This window comes from Rhineura floridana, chromosome 2 (genome assembly GCF_030035675.1).
Source record: "Rhineura floridana isolate rRhiFlo1 chromosome 2, rRhiFlo1.hap2, whole genome shotgun sequence".
Taxonomy (NCBI): domain Eukaryota; kingdom Metazoa; phylum Chordata; class Lepidosauria; order Squamata; family Rhineuridae; genus Rhineura; species Rhineura floridana.
In genome coordinates, this window is record NC_084481.1 from 55102807 (window position 1) to 55123445 (window position 20639).

Below are 20639 nucleotides of genomic sequence, written 5' to 3' on the forward strand. Positions count from 1 at the left end.
GCAATTCAGGAGAAGCTTTTTTAAACAAGAGTGTAGAAACCTCCAAGACATGCATCCTTCTAATTATCCTTGATGTTAGTAAATTGAGCACAGGCATTTTGTCTGGACATTTCTTCTTTTTAAAAACACAGTCTGGGAAATATTGATGCACACTTTGAAGTTTCAGTAGAACATAGTTAGTATTGAATTTTTCACTCCAGAGGTAATGCTTGGGTTTAGAAAATCGGGATTATAATTTTTTCAGAGTTCTTACAGATGCAATTTTACAGTTTTCTAATCATCTCCAGAAGGATAGCAATTTTTAGTCTGTTATAGCAAAAAGAAGAAAGTCTTGCAGCACTGCATCCGCTTTTTGGGACTAGATAAGAGTCCACTTCATTGTATGTTCTTGCTGTGTCTAATGGAAACATTTTTAGCAGTGCAGAATAAATGGACAGCTTTATGCAAAGGTTGCAGAGAGTAAATGTAAAAGGTTTCTCAATCTTTTGTGGGTAGGTAGGAAGGGGCAATGCAGACCTATAATCCAACACAGTGAGGGAATGAACTGCTTCCTCTGTAATTGGTAGAATGTCGGACAGCATGCTCAGTTACCATAATCCAGACATGCCTGAATTGGTTTATATCCGCTTGTTTGGACTGCGTATAGATAATACAACAAATAAAAGGCAATAGACTAGAGATTTATGTTTGGTAATAGCACAATAATAGCCACAGAAGATTACTTGATAATCTTTTTATGTATTCATGCATGTTTTATGTCTTCATGTGTGTGTGTATGCACAGATACAGATATATAAAACACACACATGAAACATGACGAGGTACCAAATCATACCAAAACTGAAGCGTTCCTGGTTCCTGATGGTGAGCACCTGGGTATTTTGCCATTTTGGAGAGTGTTGCTGTCTAATGGATGTGTCCTGAATGACCCATATGGCTTGTCACTCCATGAATGGAAGGTGAGTTGCATTCGCAGAAGGATCTCTCCTCCTCTCTTCTGTGAGCACAACTCTGCTTCCATGAACAGAAGCTTCCTTTGTTTAGATCCAAGCCACTATTTCAGGGACTTGAAAAGTGATTATGATATAAAATCATTCTTGACTATAATGTGTAGATTTATTTATTTATTTATTACATTTATTAATTGCCTATCTGGCTGGCCATCAGCCACTCTAGGCGATGTACAAAGCAAAAAATGATACAGAAATTATACAGAATCTAAAAAACTAAACAATAAAATAATACCTAACCAGCATTAAGAATAACATAATCCAAACAAAACAATAATTCATTCATTCATTCCCCCCTCCCTCCACTGTGCCCAAGTGGTCTGTAAATGTTTTTGTAGACTGGAAAATTTGGAAAAACTAGTTTTGATTAAGAGGCCATAGTAAGGTAGGGAAAGAAATTGAACATGTGCATTTGATGTAACTGTCTTATTGAGCTGCCGATAAATCTTTCCTGGGATGGAGTAAGTGGGAATTGTGCATGCATACATATGGCCATGGTTACCTTAAGCTGTAAGTATTCATCTTTAAACTTAAAAAGTGGCAAGCTAGTTAGGAAATCAAAGTTGGGAAGGTAAGCCTATTGGCTGGAGTTGGGACACCTTCACTACAGGTTGTGTCTATTAATGATGGGTCATTTGAATAGAAAACAGTACTGAACTATTTGTCAAGCTTCATAGTTTGGATCATTGCCATTTCTTCCTCCTCCTTGAGCCCCTTACCCTTCTCTTCCCTCCCCCAGCTTGCTGCAGCAAAAGGCTGCTCAATTAACTGATGTCCAGAGGGAAGCATTTCCTCTCGTAAACATTCAGAATTCTAATCTCCCATTCCTTAACAATTATCTCTTCAGAGGGCTTCCATTTTTATCTACTGGAAAAGCAGCAGTGGAACTTTGCTTTTTTTGTCTGAAATTCTTGGCATCTCTTTGCGTGGAGTTGATATGTGTATTTAAAATCAATAGGATTTCTTTCAAGGTTTATTTTTAACCAGCTTGAATGAACTGTCTAACAGCAGATCCTGCATTCTCTGAGCAAAATGGCAGCCAGCAAGAGATCTTGACATCCCTTCCAAAAGTTTCTTGGCGGGCTTTCAACTGCCTAAGCAGCATCTTGGCTTGTGTTAGAGAACTTCATACAGTAGAAAGGAGGTAGACTCTGCTTTTTTTAAAAAAAAATCAGGATTTTAGTTTACTGTTATTCTTGTTGGAACCAAAGCAAGAAATTTTTGAACTTATTTTGTTTTAATTAAGAGAAAGTTACTTGATAAGACAAATATTTTATCCCATAACCCTTGGAAGGAGAATATTAATTTCAGTCAAGATGATGTTGCAAATTCCTTCTTATTCTTTTTTTCTCCCAAAGTCTACACAGTATCTCATCACTGAGGGTTATTTAATAACCCAAGCCCTCCTTGGCTTATTAAAGTTTGCTGAAGGGGTATGGCTGAGGGGATCCAGGGTGTGGTTAGTGTGTCTTTGTGGGAGGGAGTGGTCCCAGCTGCCCTAAAAGAGGTGGTGATCTGACCACTCCTGAAAAAGGACACATTGGTTTGTGACAACTGCCATCTGGTCTCAAATAACCCCTTTTTAGAGAAGGTGATTGAGAAGGTTGTGGAACAGCAATTGCAAAGACTCTTGGATGAAGCAGACTATCTTGACCCATTCCAGTCTTGGTTCAGGCCTCGTTATGGGACTGAATCGGCCTTGGTTGCCCTGATGGATGACTTTTATCGGGTGAAGGACAGGTGGAGTGCCACCATGTTATTCTTCCTTGATCTCTCAGTGGCTTTTGATACCACTGACCATGATAGCTTTCTGAGCCACTTTGTGAGATGGGTATTGGAGGCACTGTTTTACAGTAGTTCTGATCCTACCTCCAGGGTCATTTTCAGAGAATAGCATTGGGTGATTGTCTTTTGGCCCCTTGGCAGTTGTGCTGTGGAGTGCTGCAGGGTGCCATCTTGTCCCTGATGTTGTTTAACATCTAAATGAAGCCCTTGGGAGCGGTCATCAGGAGATTTGGGGTGAGGTGTCAGCAGTATGCTGATGATACACAGCTCTATTTTTTGTAACATCTGAATCAGAAGAGGCTGTGCAAGCCCTGGATCAGTGCCTGGACTTGATGGTGGGCTGGATGAGGGCCAGTAAACTGAGTCAGAATCCTAGCAAGATAGAGGTACTTTGAGTTGGTGGTTCCCGAGTTTGGCTAAATGATCAATTGGCAGCTTTGGATGGGGTCATATTCCCTCTGAAAGAGCAAGTTCGTAGTCTGCGAGTGTTCCTGAGTCCATCTTTGTCGCTACAGGCCCAGGTCACCTCAATGGCTAGAAGTGCCTTTTACCAGTTTCAGCTGGTAAGACAGCTGTGGCTGTTTCTGGACTGGAACAGCCTGTTGTCCATGCTCTGGTAACCTCCAGTTTAGATTATTGTAATGCGTTCTATGTAGGGGTGCCCTTCAGGTTGGTCCAGAAGCTGCAGCGGTGTGACTGCTCACTGGAGCAGGGTATCACCAACATGTTACATGAATTGCACTGGCTGCCCATTAGTTACCGGGCCAAGTTCAAGGATCTGGTTTTGGTGTACAAAGCCCTATGCAGCTTGGAACCTAGATACCTGAAAGAATGTATTACCTCTTACATACCCAGGTGATCCCTATGCTGTGCAGGTGAAGGCCTCCTGCAGATACCATCTTATCAGGAGATCTCTTCTGCACAACATAGGAAGCAGACATTTCGTGTTGTGGCACTGACACTTTGGAATTCCCTCACCTTAAATATTCGACAGGCACCATCTGTGTTATCTTTTCGGTGCCTTCAATTAGCCTTTTAAGTAGAATCTTTATCCCAGTCTGTCTGTTGGAATTACTTTTTTAGATGTTTCTAAAAAAACTGTTTTCAAAGATGTTTCGTGTTAGTGTGTTTTAAAGTCTCCTGTTTTTAAGATGTTTTAGAGAGTTTTTAGTGTTTTTGTTTGCTGTCCTAGGCTCCTTTAGGAGGAAGGGCGGGATATAAATTTAATAATTAAATAATTTCACCAGATGTATAAGAGCTGCTGTTAGCTTATATGCATTGGCTTCACATCACAGTAAGGCAAACACAGCTTACTGAGACAGCATGAATGTGGAGAGGAGCTCGCACTTACTTTACTTCTCCAGGTCTTTTTAGACCTGCAGTTTGGCAGCTAAACCATAGTTTGGCTTGGGGTGTCGCCAAACGCAGGGTTGTCATTAAGCTCTCTCCTTCTTAAAGATGATCTATAGCCAAGAACAGACCTTGATTTGGCTTAACATTGTGTGCAAACATGGCCTTTCTGTGCCTGTGATCCTCAAAATAGACACATTGAAAATCAGTGGACTAATAAGTTAATTGATTTCAATGGGTTTGCTCTGAATATGATTAACATTGGGCATTATTACCCATTCTATCTAGGATTTTAATTATGTGTGCAGTTTAATTGTGTACAACAAAAAATTGTTGCAGCCAACTTGCTCACCTTTAAACAGGCAAAAACAATTGTGAGATCTCTAAAAAGAAAATAATGCTCTCCTTCACAAATATATTTATGTGGCTTTTGTTACATGGGATCATTTTGCACAGAAACCCCTGATCTCTTTCCTTGTACTCCATGTTTGGCAAGTAGCTTTTTTTTTTTTTTTGGCGTGTAGTATTTCTAATACAAATAATTCATATATTGCTACACTTTTAAACAGTTGCTTGAAATACAGGATACAGATGGCATGCCTTATCAAGACTGTTAATCACTCTAGTCAAAGCCATGCAATATTTAACCAAAGAGATTATTTCTCACTTGATACCTGCCTTTTGGATGGATACATATTTAATTTTACTGTTAGAAGGACAGTTTGGAGCATACTGTCTTCTTTCAAAACACTTTATCCACCAATTTGTGTTCAGAACAATGAAAGAACTCTGGAACCACTTTCATAGTGTGATGTTCCTTCTGTTATACGACCTACAGAGAACACTTGGATCTAAGCACCATCATCTGGGGTCCATTTTAATTTTTTTTATTTGTCTGAACACTTAGCTTCTTAGGAGAGTGGTTGCTCTCTGTGTGTGGAGAAGGAAGAAACAAACAGAAAATTCCTTTGTGTTACAGGACTGAGGGGAAGATAGAAGTAAGATAAGCAGTCTGAACATAGGAGATTGCCTTATACCATATCAGACCATTAGTACACCTAGCTCAGCACTGTCTGCTGACTCTGTGTGTGTGTGTGTGTGTGTGTGTGTGTGTGTGTGTGTGTGTGTGTGTAAGAGCTATACACACACACAAAATTTATTTATTAATTAAATTTATATCCCCCTCTTCCTCACAGAATATATATATAAATTTAAGGCCTATCTGCCCTTGTGCTATAAAAACATTTAAACTGCTGCTGCTGGTTTGTTTGTTTTTACTTGGACATCTGTGGCTTTCTGAAATAATTACAGTGAGTTGTGGCTGGTGAAGGTGAGTGAGACTTGTTCATGCCTGATGTAGTCTTGCCACCTTTCTTGCCAAGAACCACCACCCCGAGGTAAAATGCGCTAATGTCACATAAGCAATTTTGGAAGTGTAGAAGCTAACTTGTACAACACCATATTGTTTTGCCCCTATCCTCCACGTGGTTTTATATTGCTGACAGAGTGAATGTGTGTGAAGCTTTTCAGATGGAGGTAATGTTTGAGGACAATGGGGAGGACCTGGTCCTTATTAATGTATTGGTGTATGAGAATTTTATGGATTTTATATTGTCATTAATTTTATTTATTTTTTAAAACATTTATATACCACTTAATCATTTGCATTTCTAAGTGATGTACATAAAAACAAACCATACGTAAAATAAATAATAGGATAATAAAATCACCATAAAACCAAACATTACCTTAAATGTACAGTGCCTTGCAAAAGTAATCAGACCCCTGACGCATGCTCTCATATTACTGAATTACAAATGGTACATTGTAATTTCGTTCTGTAAGGTGTTTATTTTGAAACACTGAAACTGAAAATCAATTATTTTAAGGTGATACTGGTTTTATGTTGGGAAATGTTTGCAAGAAACATAAAAAAACTGAAACGTGTTGCTTGCATAAGTATCCAACCCCCATGCATTACTATTTGGTAGAGCCACCTTTCGCTGCAAGAACAGCTTTAAGTCTTTTGGGGTAGATATGCACCAGCTTTGCACACAGTGTCGGAGGGATTTTGGCCAATTCTTCTTGCCAGATTCGCTCCAAGTCATTCAAGTTGGTTGGACATTGCTTGTGGACCGCAATTTTCAAAGAGCTCCACAGATTTTCAATGGGATTGAGATCAGGACTTTGACTGGGTCACTGTAGGACATTCACCTTTTTGTTTTTGAGCCACTCCAGTGCTACTTTGGCCTTGTGCTTGGGGTCATTGTCCTGCTGAAAAGTGAATTTCCTCCCAAGCGTCAGTTTTTTAGTGGACTGAAGCAGGTTATCTTGCAGTATTTCCCTGTATTTTGCTCCATCCATTCTTCCTTCAGTTTTAGGAAGATGCCCAGTCCCTGCTGATGAGAAGCATCCCCACAGCATGATGCTGCCACCACCATACGTCACTGTAGGGATGGTGTGTCATGATCCACAGCCTGAGCAATAATCCTCCAACAGTGGGGTTTTTATCCTGATGGAGACCAATGGTAAGGTAACTGTGTACTTGATAGGGTAATTTCTTTCATATGTGTAAACCAGGAGCTTCCACAGCACAGGGGTTGAATACTTATGCAGTTTTTTATGTTTCTTACAAACATTTCCCAACATAAAACCAATGTCACCTTACAATAATTGATTTTGAGTTTCAGTGTTTCAAAATAAAATATCATACAGAACGAAATAATAATGTACTATTTGTAATACAGCAATATGAGAGCATTGGTCAGGGGTCTGATTACTTTTGCAAGGTATTGTATGGTTTTAATTGTTTTTATGTACTGTATTTTATTTTTGTCAAGTTGCTTTAAGACTTTTTGTTTAAAGTGACCGATAAATGAAATTAATCATAATTAATCATAACAGCAACAGTAATAATGGCCTTCAGCCATTTCATGTGAAATGAGAGTGAGCACGTTTCTCAATCTAAATTGCAGTCTATCAGTATTTTAAAACTATGAGATTTTTATCACTGACTACAGTGATAACTGAGTTAGACCTGTAGTGAGGAAGGGTGCAGAGCCAAACCCTATCAAGTTCAGAACTGATTAGTTTGTCTTTTCGAAATGGTGCCTAAAGGACATTGCTAGCTCTCATAGTTATTGGTGGTGGTTGTCCTCCCATATCACAGGTTTTGTTAAGGTCACTGGTCCAGAAACATAAGTATTCACACTTGTGAGAGTATTTGGAACTGCTTTTATGCAATGACATCTCTGCCAGAGATGGATGCCCCCTTTTAAACTTTTTAGAACAAGGGTGGCAAACCTGTGGCCCTCCAGGTTGGCATGCTTAGAACCTCAGCCCAGATCATTCATTCATGTTGGAGCCCTAACATAACATGTTTGTGAAAGCCTCTGTTCATGTTAACTGTTGTATGATTGTCTTGAAACAGCCAAGAATTTTAAATTTGTGAACATGTAGAATCTCTTCATGACTTGTGAACAATTTTTGATTGCAGCTAGTTCTTCAGGAAGAAGCTTTTGTTTATTTTTTTGTCTTTGGAAAATCTGCCATCTTCCAAAAACTCTTAAAAGTCTAAGAAATAATTGTTAAACAGTTGGGGAGCTGCCTGGACTTGGTGAATGAATACAGTAGTGTAAACCCACAACTGGCGATTGACATTTAGGCAGTTGGCTGTGTTAAACTTGGGGAATGCAGTTGGTTAAGTAATTCTGATTTGATTTTTAAAGCAAGAATTTTTTTTTAATCTAGGTCTAAGATGATAAATGGACTTACGATTATTCCTGTACTAGTGATGGTGTGTTTTCCTTCCCCCAGCATTGAAGGTAAGTACACAGAGGTGCACCTGGCATCTTCACTATACAGTTTTTGGTGAATGCTAAAGATGCATCTCTTTAACCTGGCCTTTGGCATTTGAGATGTATGTTTTCAGGGCCCACCTTACACCTGTGAATGTAATGTGTTTTAATGGTTTTTAATACTGTATTTTAAATTTCTGTAACCTGCCTTGGGACCTAGTTGGTGAAGGGTGGGCAATAATAATAAGTACTCGGGGGACAGAAAACCTGCATTGATGATTTTTAGTGGCTGGCAAGTTACAGAAGGGCTATGACTGTTCACCAGTCACTGGGAACATACACCAAGTTATTGCATACGTTCTTGGATGTCTTATACTCATTAAACAGTTTGGGGCAATGAAGAAGGCAAGCTCTTGGGAGGAGAATATCAAACCAGAAGTAGGCCAGCATTTATTTTTTAGAGTACTTCTTATGTCTTCTCCTCCTGATTTCCAAAGTGTGTGTGTGTGAATACAGGCTTTGAGTGTGCGTTGTAAATTTGGGAGAAGTGGGTAGCATACGTTTGCATGCCAGTTCATTTACGGACCCAATTTGACATGCTTATCCTAGTGTTTAAAGTCCTAAATGACTTTGGTCCTACTTATCTGAAAGACCGCCTCCTTCCCTGCAGACCATCTCATGTGTTGAGATCAGCAGAGGGGGCCCTTTTGGTGATTCCACTATCCTCAGAAGCTTGGGGGGGGGTGGCCTGGGAGAGGGCATTCTCTGCGGCAGGCCCTAAGTTATGGAACTTCCTCCCCCCAGAGGTGCATCTGGCAACTTCATTGTATAGTTTTTGGTGAATGCTGAATACATACTTCTTTATCTTGGCCTTTGACACCTGAGACATATTTTAGGACCCATCCTATTTTGTGTTTTTAATTGTTTTTAATGTTGCATTTTTAAATTGTTGTAACCTGCCCTGGGACCTTTGGGTGAACTTTGAGATGGAGTGTGGTTGCGTTTCTGCAGTCTACATTTAAAGCAATATTATACCACTTTCACAGTCATGGCTTCCCCCACAGAATCCTGGGAACTGTCATTTGTTAATGGTGATGACAGGTGTTAGGACACCTCTATGCTCCTCACAGAGCTACAATTCCCAGAGTTCCCTGGGAAGTGGGACTGATTGATAAGCCACTCTGAGAATTGTAGCTCTATGAGGGGAGCAAGGGTCTAACACCTCTCATCACAACAAATGACTGTTTCCAGGATTCTTTGGGGGAAGCCATGACTGTTAAAGTCTGCTTTAAGTGCATAGTGCAGATGGAGTCTATGACCTTCTGTGACTTCTGATGCTTCTCATAAGCTCATTTCAAAACAAAACCTGACAAAACTTATAGTCCTGAACTCAGAAACGCTTGCTTAACAACCCTCTAAATTTCCATGGCGATACACAAAAGAGCCAGAGAGAATCAAGAGTTCAAAGTATAAAAAGAGAGAGAAAAGACCAGACCCCTTTAGGACTTCTTTCTGTCAGATTTCTCATAATTCGTCAAAATTAATTAAAAAACAGCCCTGTTCACAGAGCACCTGTAATCCTATTACTGACCTTGCCCCATTCTCTGACCTTCATCTTCTGCAGTTTAAAAGTTTAAAAAATGCCTGGCTGATTTTTAATTAAAGAAATTTAGCATTGAAGTCAGTGATAAGCTGAAGCATGCTCAATAAGAACCAACTGTCAATGTTGTAAAAGTCAGAATCACAGCTGTTTGGCTTGGCTAATCAAGTGGCCACACCCACACCAGACCTTTATTTTACTTTAGATAGCCATGTCTTCTTCCACAGAATCCTGGAAATTGTAGTTTGTGAAGTGTGCTGAGAGGAGACTCCTATTTCCGCTTCAGTGGCCAGAGTAGTTTAAGAGTGAGCAGCTCTGATTGAAGCTCTGTAAGGGGAACGGGGCATCTCCTAGCAACTCTCATAACCCTTCACTAACTACACTTCCCAGGATTCTTTGGGAGAAGCGATGACTGTCTAAAGTGAAATAAAGGTCTGGCGTGGATGTGGCCAGGGACAGCTTTGGTTTAAATTTGGGTGGGAGACTCGCTGGATCGTCACCTTGCAGTGGTGAGTGGGATTGCGTGTTCCAGTGAACCCTGTGAGTGATGTCGTCGGGAGTCATGTACTCCCAGCAGGGTCACCCATGGCAGTAAGGTCAAGGGAGAGGAACCAGACAAAGAACGATCCAAGAAAGTCCTCAATGGCAGAACAAGCGGAGGATAACAATGTATATGTTACAACAGCTGTGAAGGTGGATGAAGGCTGCAGCCGATAAAAGACTTCCAATCGTCGTGGTATTCATGCTATTGGATCAAAGCCTTTTTCTGTCAAGATTGTGTGTTGATCGTCGTGCACCGATCTCCCCACACAAAACAAATTCACACACAGGCGTCTTCCAGCCAAACTAAACCAGAAGTCCCGTGGTGATCAGCAAATGGCAACGGGGGCAGGACTGTGAAATCCAGAAGCCCTTAGTCATGGACTGGCACATGGGTGGTGGATACAGACTCAGTCATCCTGGCTCAAGGACCGAGGCAGTTGAGTAGTTCGGCAGCTGTATCCACGACTGAGCAGTCCTATTCAGGATCCACTCTGCTCACCCTGTATGGTGAGGGGGCTAGAAAAGGTGTTCTAAACATAGTCTGCCTCATCTCTCTCCCTGACTGGATCACTGCAACCAGTGGGGTTACCACTTAGTGGTTGCAAAAGACAAATGAACTTTGGAACTGGGATATATGGACATTGCTGGACAATACAGATAGTGAACGTGCTGAACGCAGGACTGCCATCATCGTGAGGGAGTTGAGACGTTTTAATATTGACACAGCAGCACTCCAAGAAACTTGAAGAGCAGGAGAGGAACAATTGAAGGAAGAAAAATGAGGTTACACCTTCTTCTGGAAAGGACTGCCTGAACAAGAATGACAAATACATGGAGTAGGCTTTGCTATTAAAAATGACCGTGTGAAACTCTTGTCAGAAGTTCCTACTGGCATTAATGAACAACTCTCAACTCTCCGATTAAAACTCACTAAAAACCAGCAGGCAACTATTCTAAGTGCTTATGCACCAACATTAGATGCTGATGAAGACGTCAAGGAAAACTTTTATACCCAGCTGGACACCATCTTATCAGAGATACCTAAGGAGATAAAATTATCCTCCTGGGTGATTTCAATGCAAGAGTTGGGAGTGATTTTGATTTATGGTCAGAAACCATTGGGGAAGGAGGAGTTGGCAACAGCAACCTGAATGGAATTCTACTTCTGACTAAATGTGCAGAGCATAATCTTGTTATTGCAAACACACTCTTTCACCAGAAAGATACATTTAAAACATCGTGGAAGCACCCTCGGTTGAAGCACTGGCATCTCCTGGTTTACATGATTGTCTATGCCAGAGATCGTTGTGATGTACTCCTCACCAGGGCCATGACGAGTGCCGATGACTGCTGGACAGATCACTGATTAATTCGATCCACTCTGGCCATTAATATTGTTCCTCAACATAGGCTCCAAGGAAGAAAACCAAGGCGTAAAATGAACATCCACGCCCTTCAAGATCCTATTAAGCAAGCTTGCTTCCAAACAACTCTGAAGAAACATCTACCTACAGAACTCCCTGAAAACGTTGAGGAACACTGGATTAAACTGAAGACTTCCGTTATTGCAGCATGTGTACAAACTATTGGATACCAAATTAAGAAATATCAGGATGTTTGATGAGAATGATAGTGAGATTGAACATATCATTGACAAGAAAAGGAAGCCTTCCAGATATGGCAAAAAGACATTAACTGAGCTGCTAAGAAAAAAAGTATGCCAGTGCAAAGGCTGAGATCCAAAGAAGAACTAGAGAACTTAAGAACGCCTGGTGGATAAAGAAAGCTCAAGAAATCCAGCATTTGGCAGATGCTCATGATGCATGGGGCTTTTTTAATGCCACAAAGGCCATCTACGGACCAACAAATTATGGTACAAATCCCTAATATTCAATAGATGGTACCAAACTTCTAAAGGACAAAGAGTCTATTGCACTGCGTTGGAAAGAGCATTACTACGACCTCCTTAACTGTAACTCTGTTGTGGCTGATGAGGTCTTCTTGCAAATCCCGCAACAACGAATTAGAGATGAGCTTGCAGTATCCCGTAATTTGGATGAAGTCAGTAAAGCCATTAATCAAATGAAGAATAACAAAGCTAGTGGACGTGATGGGATTCCTGCTGAAGACTTTAAAGAAGGTGGGCCTGAACTTACACAACAACTTCATAAACTCATTGAAAAAATCTGGATGAGGGAGGAGATCCCGGAAGACATTACGGATGTCATAATTACCACTCTTTTCAAGAAGGGTGATGGAACAGATTGTGGGAACTACCAAGGTATCTCTCTTCTAGCTACCGAAGGTAAAATCCTTGGAAGGATCCTCACAAATCGCCTCCTACCTATCTCAGAAGACATCCTCCCTGAATCCCAAAATGGTCTCCGCCCTTCCAGGGGGACAGTGGACATGATCTTCACTGCACAACAGCTTCAAGAAAAATGCAAGGAGCAAAACCGACCTCTGTATATGGCATTTATTGATCTGACTAAGACCTTTGATACTGTAAATCGAACTGCTCTTGGACCATCCTTCTGAAAATTGGATGCCCTGATAAATTTGTGAATATTTTGCAACTCCTCCATGACAACATGACAGCAACAATTTTGGATAACAATGGCTCTCAAAGTGATCCATTCAAAGTGGGATCAGGCGTCAAACAGGGATGTGTCATTGCTCTGACCTTATTTGCTACTTTCATCACCATGATTCTACACCTTGTTGTGGGGAAACTCCCCACTGGTGTGAAAATCACATATCGAACAGATGAAAAGCTTTTAAATCTCAGTAGGCTGAAAGCAAAAAGTAAGGTAATTACAACCTCTGTCATAGAACTTCAATATGCCGATGATAATGTAGTCTCCGCACGTTCAGAGGAAGATCTTCAAACTATCCCAAATGCCTTTGCAGAAGCATGTGAAAAGCTTGGCCTCTCACTTAACATCAAAAAACCCAAAGTGCTTCATCAGCAAGTGCAAACCAATCCCTCTGTAGCACCATCAATCCAGCTTAATGGTGCGATGCTGGAGAACGTTGATCACTTTTCTTATCTTGGCAGCCATCTCTCTGTAAAAGCTGACTTCGACGCTGAAATTCAGCATCGTCTGAGCTCTGCGAGTGCCGCATTCTCCAGAATGAAGCGTAGAGTGTTCGAGGATCGGGATATTCGCAGGGAGACCAAAATGCTTATTTACAAAGCCATTGTACTACCGACCTTACTGTATGCTTGTGAAACATGGACCATCTATGAACACCACTCCCAACTTCTTGAAAGATTCCACCAACGCTGCCTCCGGAAAATTCTGTAAATTACTTGGGAAGATAGGCGGACTAATGTTAGCGTATTGGAAGAAGCAAAGACCACCAGTGTTGAAACAATGATCCTCCAACATCAACTTCGCTGGACCGGCCATGTGGTTCAAATGCCTGATCACCATCTTCCAAAGCGGCTACTTTACTCCCAACTTAAGGATGGAAAACGGAATACCGGTGGACAGCAAACGAGGTTTAAAGATGTTTTTAAAGATAATCTACAAAATTGTAACATGAGCATCAAGATCTGGGAAGCTTTGGCTCATAAGCACCCCAATTGGAGGTTGACTATTACCAAAGGCGCTATGGACTTTGAAGAAGCACAAGTACAGGGTGAAAGGGACAAACGAGCTAAGTGGAAGGCACTTCAAGCAAATCCTCATTGTGACCATCTTCCATCTGGAAACCTATCTCCTCACTGTGGGAAGCTGTGTGGATCTAGAATTGGCCTCCACAGTCACTTACGGACTCACCATTAAAGACCTTATCTTGAAGACAATCTTACTCTGCCATGAGTGATCGCCAATGAAAATGAATGAATGGTATGCCTGCTGAAAGTCCAAGTAGATATGCTGCTGGCAGTGTTTAATCAGAAGTGGGGGACAAAACACGTACTTTCAGAAGGGATGCTGGAGAGAGACTTTAATCCACAGGATCTTAGTCTCTCCTGTTCGTCCAACATGCTCTCAAAAGGACCTGAAACTATGCCAGCTATGGGGGTAGCATAGTAATTTCTGTGTGGATCCAGAATTGGCCTCTACAGTCACTTACGGACCCACTGTTAAAGACTTTACCCTGGAAGACAATCTTACTCGGCCACGAGTGATTGCCAATGAATGAATGAATGGGAGACTACATGTGCCTGCTGTAGAATAGAAAGGTGGGGGAAACCCTGAAAAAGAATGATACTGTTCACAGTGTTTTCATTTTGGAAAGGAAAGGGGCTTCCCCTCTTCCCTGTGCCCATCTACCCAATCTCCTCCCCTCCCTGCCCTCCTCCTCCCCTCCCTGCCCCTCCCCCAGGTCATTTTCATCTATCCTAAGCATGATTGCACAGGATCTCATTGAACTGAAAAAGCATGCAAATGATCAAACCTGCCCTCCCCTCCTCCTCCCTCCTATCCCCTTCCTCTTGTCCCTCCCCCTCCCTCCTCCTCCCCCATGGTCAGTTTTACCCATTCTAAGCATGATTGCATGGGAGTGAATCCCATTGAACTCAATAAGCATGCAAATTATCAGACCTGCCTTTCCCCTCCTTCCGCTCTTGTCTCCCTTCCTCTTCCCTTCTTCCTCCCCTCCCCTCTCCTCTTCCTTCTTCCTCTTCCTCTGCCTACTCCAGCCCTCCCTCCCTCCCTCCCTCGTCAGTTTTACCTATCCTAAGCATGATTGCAGGGGAGTAAATCCCACTGAATTCAATAAGCATGCAAATGATCAATCCCTTCTCAGCAAACTTGAACAGGATCCCATTTCTTACCTCGAAGATTAAAAAGCAGAGAAATTCACTAATAGGCAAAAAACCTTGCACTTTAAGAATGTATCTATAGCCAACAGATATTTCTATCAAACTTTAAAAGCAGAGAAATTGGGCAGCTGTAATGAATGCACTGGGGATTAGGAGACCTGACCTCTCTGAGATATTGTACTGCCCTACAAATTTGTCAAAATGCAAACACAATCTGGATTGGTCTTTCACAGTCTAATCCACTTCCTGTGTAGTATGAAGTAATTTGGTAACATGTGCCTCTGAGCACCTCTGGCTATAGGTACATTCTTAAATCACAAGATTTTTTGCCTATTAGTAAATTAATCCCCCACTAAGATGCCTCTGGCTGTGTGCAGTAATCCTTGGGGAAATGTTTCCTCTTTGCTGACCCATGCTCCAGTTTGATGCTTCATTATAGTCTTTTCCCTTGTTCATGTTTTGAACTGCTCTTTAAAATTAAATAATAATGTGTATGTGTTATATTCATGTATTCACATAGAGATGTTGGTGAAGGAGTAGGTACACTGAATCCAGATCTAAAGAGAGGAAAATGGAAATGAGAATGAACTTCCATGGTGGTTGTAAATTGTTGACAAGGCCACTTGCAGAAGCTGGCAGTGTGTAGTTTCTTATTTATGTATTGTTGCTCCCAAGTATGATTATTATAAAGCTGTTGCTGAAACTCTTACTGAGATGTGCTACGATTTCTGAATGAAATATCTCCCTGCTTTTGCTCCAAGGGTATGTTCACTTCATAGTGCAGCAGGCTATGGTTTTGTTGTCAATAGCCTTTCCTCTGGCTTCCGTATACACAGTGAAATTCTGCTGTGTAATGTAACACCGTTAAAATGGCCACATGTATTAATCTACTAAACTCAATCTGCTTTTAGTTTTTTTAATATAGTTCTGTCTTCTCAATCTGTAAATCTTTTGATGGATGTTATTTTTTTTAGTTTTTGTGTTTGTTAATTCTTGTGTTTATTTTATACCCCCTTGGAATCCATTGGATTTAAGGGTGGTCTCCAAATAGTTTAAACAAGTAAAATAATTGGTGAAGAAGGAACAACTACACAGATGACATACTGTTGCTATTGTCTATTCTGTTTTGGTTTGTGTTAAGTAGTGCGTAGAGATAGGATTTTCCCTTCCTTTTGAAGCCTTGGAGAAGTATGGAATTGTTGACTTGAGTCAGGAGAGAGATGCATGGGTTTTCTGAGCAATCATCTCTGCTAGACTTTCCTAATCTTTTCTGCTTCCATCAGATAGAGAGGCTACAAAAAATTACCACTGCTTCACTGATCACAGAACTTCCTCATCATGGATTTAGTGGGTTACTTTATATTGTAACATGAACTTCTCTAGAGGAACTCCCTGCTACGATCACATTATTTCATGGATTCTGTATTTGTAATTGGAAGATTTTATTTCTTACATTTATATCCCACCTTTCCTCTATGGAGCTCAAGATTGTATATGTGGTTCTGCCCTCCCATTTTATCCTCACAACAACCCTGTGAGAGACAGTGACTGGCCCAAGAATACTCAGTGAGCTTCATGGCCTAGTGGTGATTTGAACCCTGGTCTCCCAAGTCGTAGTCCAACACCCTAACTATTATACCACATTGGCTTTCAGATGCTGGCAGTAAGGCTCAAAAATCATGGAGAAGCGTAGACTTTACTTCTTTCTGTGAAAAAGGAAAGTGTGTCTTTGCTCCAAAGCTTATGGTCATGATCATACACTGAATAGTACCTATGGCTCTAGTGGTATTCAGTTAGTGGAGTTGTGTATAGCCTCAGAAATGTTGCCTTAAACCAGCAGTGGGAAACCTGTGGCCTGCAAGCCTAATTAGCCCCACCAGGCTGCCCCCATTAGCCCTCAAGGCTGTTTTGGCAAAGCAATGCCCACGTCTCAGGTGGTAAAGCCACAGCTTGGTAAAGAGCCAAATTCAAAAGGAAGAGTCAGAGGATTCCTGATTCTTTTCTTTGCAACTGTGGCTTGAATTGAACTTTTTTTTTTAATTGACACCTTTTTCTGTCACCATGCACAACAACAGAAATTAAGGTGCCAAATTCAAAAAGAGGATGCAGTTCTCTACCTCCTGCTTTAAACAGCTAAAGTGGGAAGGCCAAAAGCTGAAAAACATAAAAGGGTTTTATGGCCAATTCCTGCATCTTTTTGTATGGACCTCAGCAGAAGGAACTGTATGTGTTACAAAAATAAAACACTTTTTAAAAAACAAACTCAAATCATTGTTAATGATTTTATGTCTTGTGGTTTAATTACTTGGAAATTAAAACACTGATACTTTTTTAGGAGGATTTTTTAAAAAAACTCATGTTCTAAATATTTTTTTTTGAAATGTACAGTGAGTAATCGCTATTTGCTTTGAGAGAGTTGAAGAATGAGATTATTCCTCTTTCAATTTTCCTGTAAATGACGGTTCTAGTATCATATAAACTCTATCAGACAAAATTTAGGCTCAGGTTTGAGGGGATTATAGCTATGGTCTCTTGAGTACTGCTGCTATAATGATTTTCCTGAAAGAGAACCATTTGGGGGAGAAGATGAGGTCATCCAGCCTCAGTGTGCCTGTGTAGGTATAAAAATAGATCACTGACAAACACCATTTTTTTCAGCTACAAAACTGAGAGGAAAACATGTCCCAAAAAACTGAAGCAGTGAACAGTTGGTTAGTACTTAAAGTTAGTGGGGAAAGTAAATGGAAAATGTGGATCAGTGTCAGTCAAGCATCCCTTCTATGTTTTGCTGTGTCTTGAGACGTTCAGTTCTTGTGTTGAGTTTTGTGTCTCCTTTCTCCCCTCCCTTTCAGTTAGTGATAAGATTTCTGCTTTGAGTACAGTACAGACTTGCTTTATTCAGAGGCAAACATGTGAAAGTCTTTGACAGTCCAAGAACGTGGAACCCATTATACAATCTTCCTGTTATCTGTATAGGTTCTCGATGCTTGAAAGGCCAGGCATTACTTGACCTCATTAAGAGTCACTATTTTATGGATTAACACCCCCCCCAAAAAAACAATTGCAACTCTTTAAAGCAAAATTCCCCAAGTGTGGGTCCCAGGTTGCTATTTGGCTTCAACTCCCATCAGCTCTGCCAGCATAGCCAATGGTAAAGGATGCTGTGGGTGGGGGAAACCAAAGTCTTGATAACAGAAGATGCCAAGAAACACTTCAGGGACAACTCCAGGCAAACTAGTTTAGAGGAGTGAATATGTGACAAAGACCACTATTAGGGGATAAAAGATGTTATTATTCACATTAAACCTATATGTTAGTAATAGCCTGAAGAAATGGGTTCATATGTCTTAAGGTGTGAATGTTTTGTTTATAAAGTGCTTTGTAGGGCTGAACAGCTCCTATGGGAAGAGCTCCTCCACTTCCCCTCCTCCAGTTCCAACATGTCTGCATTTGGTCCAGGAACTAGAGTGTGGCCCTGCTTCCCTCCCCACCAGTATCCTTATTGATTAGGGACACAGCTATGCTTCTTGTGGCATCAATATGAACATTTAAGTAAAATTTCACGGGATTGTATTGCTCCAAGATGTAGTAGGAATTGCTTTTGAGCCTACGTCAGTTTCTTGGAAAACTGACCTATTAGGGAGATTGCCCTAGTCTTTTCTTTGATCTCTTAGGTTTGTGCAAGTGCTTTCTAAGAAGTGCATTTTGGGTACATGGAGGAACATGTTGTGCCATTGCCAATAGTGTTAAGAATAAGATGGAAATTGACTGCTGGATTAGTGACATTTTGTAGGGTTTCCTTCCCCTTCCCCTTTTTGTAGGGTTCCCCTTCCCACTTCCTTTCTTGACATTTTGGGCCAGTTCACATGGCGACTTAATGTGAGATGGGTTCTACTTGCATGCCCGTTTAATTCGCAGCAATCACATGATGTAGGAGGCAAAGGGAAGGCGTTCTGCTGCTTTTAGCTTTTAATCCACAGCAAATCAATCCAATTTTAATCCAAAAAGGGAAGGAAAAACCATCTCTAGGGGCTTGTAGACACTTAGTTCCAATGCTTTTGTGAGTCCACGCCCACTCCCCACTCCTTCCTTTGTTATGTCATTTCCTGCTAGCTCCCGTTCTGCAAACCTACTGCAAATAGTGCTGTTTTTTTCTTTCCCCTCAACTTGTACAAAAAAGCATAACATTGTTCAAATAAATATTTGTATTTCTGCTGGATTCTGAAAATACAAATAATCAAACTTGAGGATTTTTTCTTTTTTTATGAAACTTACTCTGGAACAAACTGAGCATGCTTGGTTGCCAAGGTAATCAGAGGAAGCGATAGTTTTACCTTAAGAGGGTGTGGTCATTAGGAAGCTGCTTGATTTACTCTTTCCCTTCAGTATGAACGGAAAATAGCTATTGGAAGGAAAGTGTGATCTTTAAACTGCCTTCGCGATGGAAAAAGCTTCATCTTTAAAACGGAATTCAGCTCCCGTGTGAATGAGCCCTTTGTTTTGGGGCCTTAAAATTATGGGCTTAGGTGCTCTTGCAATATTCATCCTCTTAAGTTCTGTAAAGAGCAGCTTTCTATGACTGCCCCATACCTATGACATTCTTTTCCTCGCACTTGCAAATATCAATCCTCTTCTTCAGATCTTGCAAGACAGAGTTTTGGACTGGTTCAACTTAGCATTTAACGGGGAGAGTTTTTAAAATACTATATGTAGTCCCTTACTTGTTTGCATATTTCATCAATTTTTAAAAAAAATCTGCTACTGCTTGAGAGCAAAAATGGTTCTTCAGATCTGTTTTTAACTTTCAATGATGGGGTCAGTGCTGTACCCTTTTCTGCAGTGTCACTATTTCTGTACGACAGGATAAAACAAATATGGACTGAGGTACCATGGGAAGGCATCAAAATATCTAACGATCAGTGTAGCCTCTCCTGCGTAATACATTATACTTCTCTGTAGACTTCTTTGGTTTCACTTGCAACTTATTTAGGCTAGGTTTATTGAATTTATATATGACTTCGCAGTAAAAAAAGAAAGAAAGAAATGTCCTGAAGCAATATACAACCAAGTAAAGACTGCAATAATAAAACCATATAAACATTATTAAAAACAGATTTAACATTACAATAACATACTCAAATTTGTGCAGCAGTAATAATATGTTACTATAATCTGGCAAAAGTAGAAATTAAATTGGTGTCCAAAAATATCCTTTTATGACTGTGTTGCTGGCTTTTCCTGTTCTCTTAGGCAGGGTGAACTCCTGTTGAGAACCTCAAATGTATTTATAGTATTGAAGAGCTCTTTTTAACCTGTTCTTACTCTTGCAGGCACTTGTTTACCCTAACAGCCTATTTGGTACTTCAGTCTACTTGTGTGTAAAAACACATTTGAGGGCAAGTGTAGGAGCTGCCAAGCCCCTCTCCCTCCCGCGTATGATCTTTGCCTATTTACAGCCCTTCACAAATTAGAGTGCGAAGGCCTGAAGCGGGGAGCCACCTTCCACTCATGCAGGAGCATGCACAGTTAGGATACAAGATCACGCAGGGAGCCTCCATGACCACAAGAGGGCTCACCTCTTTGGACCTTCACCTTCAAACTCACGGAGAGCTGTAAATGGGATAAAGATAACATACTGGAGAGGTCAAGGCTTAGTAGCGTGTCCCCATTTAATTTCACGTTTGTTCACATGCAGGTAGATTGAACCACCCAAATATGGCTATTATATAATAGATTATTTCAGTACAGATTTGTTATTAAGATATTTCACATTTCTAGAG

General features: G+C 40.8%; 1 protein-coding gene across 11 annotated transcripts in view; it reads left to right on the forward strand.

Moving 5' to 3' along the window:
• Positions 1-20639, forward strand: part of ACVR1 (activin A receptor type 1) — a 210253-nt gene that overhangs the window by 154109 nt on the left and 35505 nt on the right. For 9 of the 11 annotated variants that reach the window (XM_061608735.1, XM_061608734.1, XM_061608736.1 and 6 more), the window contains one exon: positions 7896-7969. The exons of 1 other annotated variant lie outside the window; for it this stretch is intronic. In XM_061608735.1, coding sequence (XP_061464719.1) covers positions 7903-7969 — 67 coding nt within the window. In that variant the 5' untranslated portion in view covers positions 7896-7902. Of the gene's footprint in view, positions 1-6520; positions 6674-7895; positions 7970-20639 lie in introns of all 11 variants that reach the window. One more of the 11 variants, XM_061608740.1, reaches the window with a different exon arrangement.